At 39.9% G+C, this 3,868-nt stretch overlaps 1 protein-coding gene across 1 annotated transcript; it reads left to right on the top strand.

The window, feature by feature from the left end:
- Positions 1-204: 204 nt before the first annotated feature.
- Positions 205-3,345, top strand: RAG1 (recombination activating 1; the record flags this gene model as incomplete). The annotated part of the gene is made up of 1 exon (XM_081945056.1): positions 205-3,345. The coding sequence occupies one exon, from the start codon at positions 205-207 to the stop codon at positions 3,343-3,345; it is 3,141 nt and encodes a 1,046-aa protein (XP_081801182.1).
- Between the last annotated feature and the right edge of the window lie 523 nt (positions 3,346-3,868).

Genomic DNA, 3,868 nt, shown 5'->3' with positions numbered 1-3,868 from the left:
ACACTGTCAGTGCTTGATAAGCATTTTGGTAGCAATGAAGTAAAAATATTGTGGACTATTTATTAATGAAGCATTCTTAATATTTAGCATTGGTTTTTATTCTATCAGGTTTGATTCATTTTTATCAGGTTCTTAATCATGGAAGTTTCTTACCAGTTTCTTTTCTCTCTCTTTCTATCAATAGGTAATTCAACATCTGCCAGGATGGAGAAGCTACCTCCGCCAAGTATAAACTTGTGTTTTGGACCAGAACATGTCCAACAGCCGTATATGAAATTTTCTGAATGGAAATTCAAGCTGTTCAAAGTGAGATCGTTTGAAAAGCCTCTTCCTGAAGACAGCCACCAGGCTAACTCTGCTAAAGAAAATGTGACAGGGTCTCTGAACGTCACTGACGAACAACCTAAGGCAGCAGCTGTAATGTCACAAGTGCCCTTTGAAACAGACACCGAGTTGAATAAAAATAGCTTGGCAAGAGAGAAAGATGTCTTTCATATGAGCCAAAGGGAGATGGAAGCTCACCAAGCAAACCTGCAGCACCTCTGTCGCATCTGTGGAGGCTCACTGAAAATTGACCCTTACAAAAAGTGTCATCCAGTTCATGGGCCAGTGGATGAGGAGACCCAGGCTCTTTTGAGAAAGAAAGAGAAAAGAGCCACTTCCTGGCCAGATCTTCTTGTCAAAGTTTTTAAGATCGATGTAAGGGGAGATATTGACACAATCCACCCTACTCATTTTTGTTACAATTGTTGGAAAGTCATTCAAAGAAAAGTCAGCAATGCCCCCCATGAAGCACATCTTCTTGAGAAAGACCCAGTGGAATGGCATCCCCATTCAACAAGCTGTGACGTTTGTGTCACTTCCTTTCGTGGAGTCAAGAGGAAGAAGACAATGCTGAATTCACAGCTGAGCAAAAAACTCAGGATTATTGCTGGGCATACGAGAAAAATAAGATGCATAAGAAAGGTAAAGCAACTGAATAACAAAAGTTTGATGAAAAAGATTTCAAACTGTAAGCAAATCCATCTCAGTACAAAAATCCTTGCAATAGACTATCCTGTGGACTTTGTAAAGTCAATATCTTGCCAGATCTGCGAACACATCCTGGCTGATCCAGTAGAAACGACGTGTAAACACTTATTCTGCAGAGTCTGTATTCTTAAATGTCTTAAAGTAATGGGAAGCTATTGCCCATCATGCCGATATCCTTGTTTTCCTACTGATTTAGTGAGCCCTGTAAAATCCTTCCTAAGCATCCTCAACAATTTGGTTTTGAGATGCCCAGTAAAAGGCTGTCATGAGGAGGTCTTTTTGGAAAAATACTGCCAACATCGTTCTAATCATAAAGGGGCAGAAAGTACAGACAGCTATGTCTATATCAACAAAGGTGGCCGACCGAGACAACATTTGCTCTCACTGACCCGGAGAGCTCAAAAGCATCGCTTGAGAGAACTCAAGCTTCAAGTGAAAGATTTTGCAGAAAAAGAAGAAGGGGGAGATGTGAAGTCTGTGTGCCTAACTTTGTTCCTGCTGGCTTTGAGATCTAGAAATGAGCACAGGCAAGCAGATGAATTGGAAGCTATAATGCAAGGGAAGGGATCAGACCTTCATCCAGCTGTTTGTTTGGCAATCCGAGTTAACACCTTTCTTAGCTGCAGCCAATATCATAAAATGTACAGGACAGTAAAGGCAATTACAGGAAGGCAAATTTTCCAGCCTTTGCATGCTCTCCGAACAGCTGAGAAGTCCCTTCTGCCTGGTTATCACCCCTTTGAATGGGAGCCTCCTTTGAAAAACGTGTCTAGTAACACAGATGTAGGCATTATCGATGGGCTCTCAGGAATACAACAGTCTGTGGATGACTACCCAGTAGATACAATTGCAAAACGATTTCGATATGATGCAGCTTTGGTGGCTGCCCTTATGGATCTAGAAGAAGAAATTTTAGAAGGACTGAAAACTCATGACTTGGATGACTATTTGAAAGGACCCTACACTGTAGTGATTAAAGAATCCTGCGATGGAATGGGAGATGTCAGTGAAAAGCATGGCTGTGGCCCAGCGGTTCCCGAAAAGGCTGTTCGATTCTCCTTCACCCTCATGAGCATCACTGTAACTCATGACCATGGAAGTGCAAGGATTTTTGAAGAAAACAAACCCAATTCAGAGTTGTGTTGTAAGCCTTTGTGCCTAATGCTGGCCGATGAGTCAGATCACGAGACTCTCACTGCCATCCTGAGTCCTCTTATAACAGAACGAGAAGCCATGAAACATAGTTCATTGATACTTTATATGGCTGGTATTCCTAGAATGTTCAAATTCATATTTAGGGGCACTGGGTATGATGAAAAACTTGTACGTGAAGTTGAGGGTCTTGAAGCATCAGGCTCTACTTACATTTGTACACTTTGTGATGCCACCCGTCTAGAAGCCTCTCAGAACCTCATCCTGCATTCTGTAACCAGGAATCATGCTGAAAACCTAGAACGATATGAAGTGTGGAGGTCCAATCCTTACCATGAAGCTGTTGATGAACTACGTCACAGAGTGAAAGGTGTTTCTTCCAAGCCTTTTATTGAGACTGTGCCTTCGATAGACGCACTTCACTGTGATATTGGCAATGCTGCTGAATTTTACAAAATATTCCAGTTTGAGATTGGCGAGGTGTACAAAAATACCAGTGCAACCAAAGAAGAGAGAAAAAGGTGGCAGTCAACTCTTGACAAGCACCTTAGAAAAAAGATGAATTTGAAACCTGTAACAAGGATGAATGGAAATTTTGCAAGAAAACTCATGAGTAGAGGGACTGTGGATGCAGTCTGTGAATTAATAAAATGTGAGGAGAGGCATGAAGCCCTCAGAGAATTAATGGACCTTTACCTTAAGATGAAACCAGTATGGAGGTCTTCATGTCCAACCAAAGAATGTCCAGAACTTGTATGTCAATACAGTTTCAACTCTCAGAGATTCGCTGAGTTGCTGTCGACTAAATTCAGTTATAGATATGATGGGAAGATTACCAATTATTTTCATAAAACACTTGCTCATGTTCCAGAAATTATAGAACGGGATGGTTCCATTGGTGCATGGGCAAGTGAAGGAAATGAGTCAGGCAACAAACTGTTCAGACGCTTTCGAAAAATGAATGCCAGGCAGTCAAAATGTTATGAGATGGAAGATGTTTTGAAGCATCATTGGTTATATACTTCAAAGTATTTACAAAAATTCATGAATGCTCATAATACATTGAAAAGCCAGATGGTCCAAATTAGGCCAGAACAGACTGAGTGCGATATCATGATGATGGACGATTCTTTGGAGACTCCTGATTTCATGGACTTCTAAGTGGAATTAAATTTTGCATTGGTCTTGCAGCTGAAAAGTCAATGTTCATTTGCATCCAGAAATAGTGGAGAGGTGTAGTTTTTTTACACTGAGCTGTAAAAACCTTGAGGAAAGCTGTTTGATGGTGGGCTGTGCTGTTCTGACAACAGGCCCATAACACAAAAGTGTGTGTGAACAGATGTGGCTTGGCTTAACAGTCAATTTTAACAGGGAAAACAGAACAAAAACCAGTAATTATTTTTCTGTGACCACATTTAAATACTATGTAGCAGGCAAAATAGAACAATTCCAGTAAAACTTGTAAAAGGTTAATGATAACATATTGCTTTTATAAATATTTATTAGCCTTTTATTAGTCAAGAGCAAACATTTTCCCAATATTTTAAAAAGGGGAGACTTGGGAAACAAAAACTATTTACTTTGAAGTCTATTACTGGTCAAATACTAATACAAATAGTGAAGTAGCAAGTTTATGATGATTTAGAAAATTTAATTAGCTATCTCATTAAACATTTTCTTTTTA

This window comes from Natrix helvetica (assembly GCF_964273705.1).
Source record: "Natrix helvetica genome assembly, chromosome: 1".
NCBI classification, from domain to species: Eukaryota; Metazoa; Chordata; class Lepidosauria; order Squamata; family Natricidae; genus Natrix; species Natrix helvetica.
This window is presented reverse-complemented; position numbering and strand designations above follow the sequence as displayed.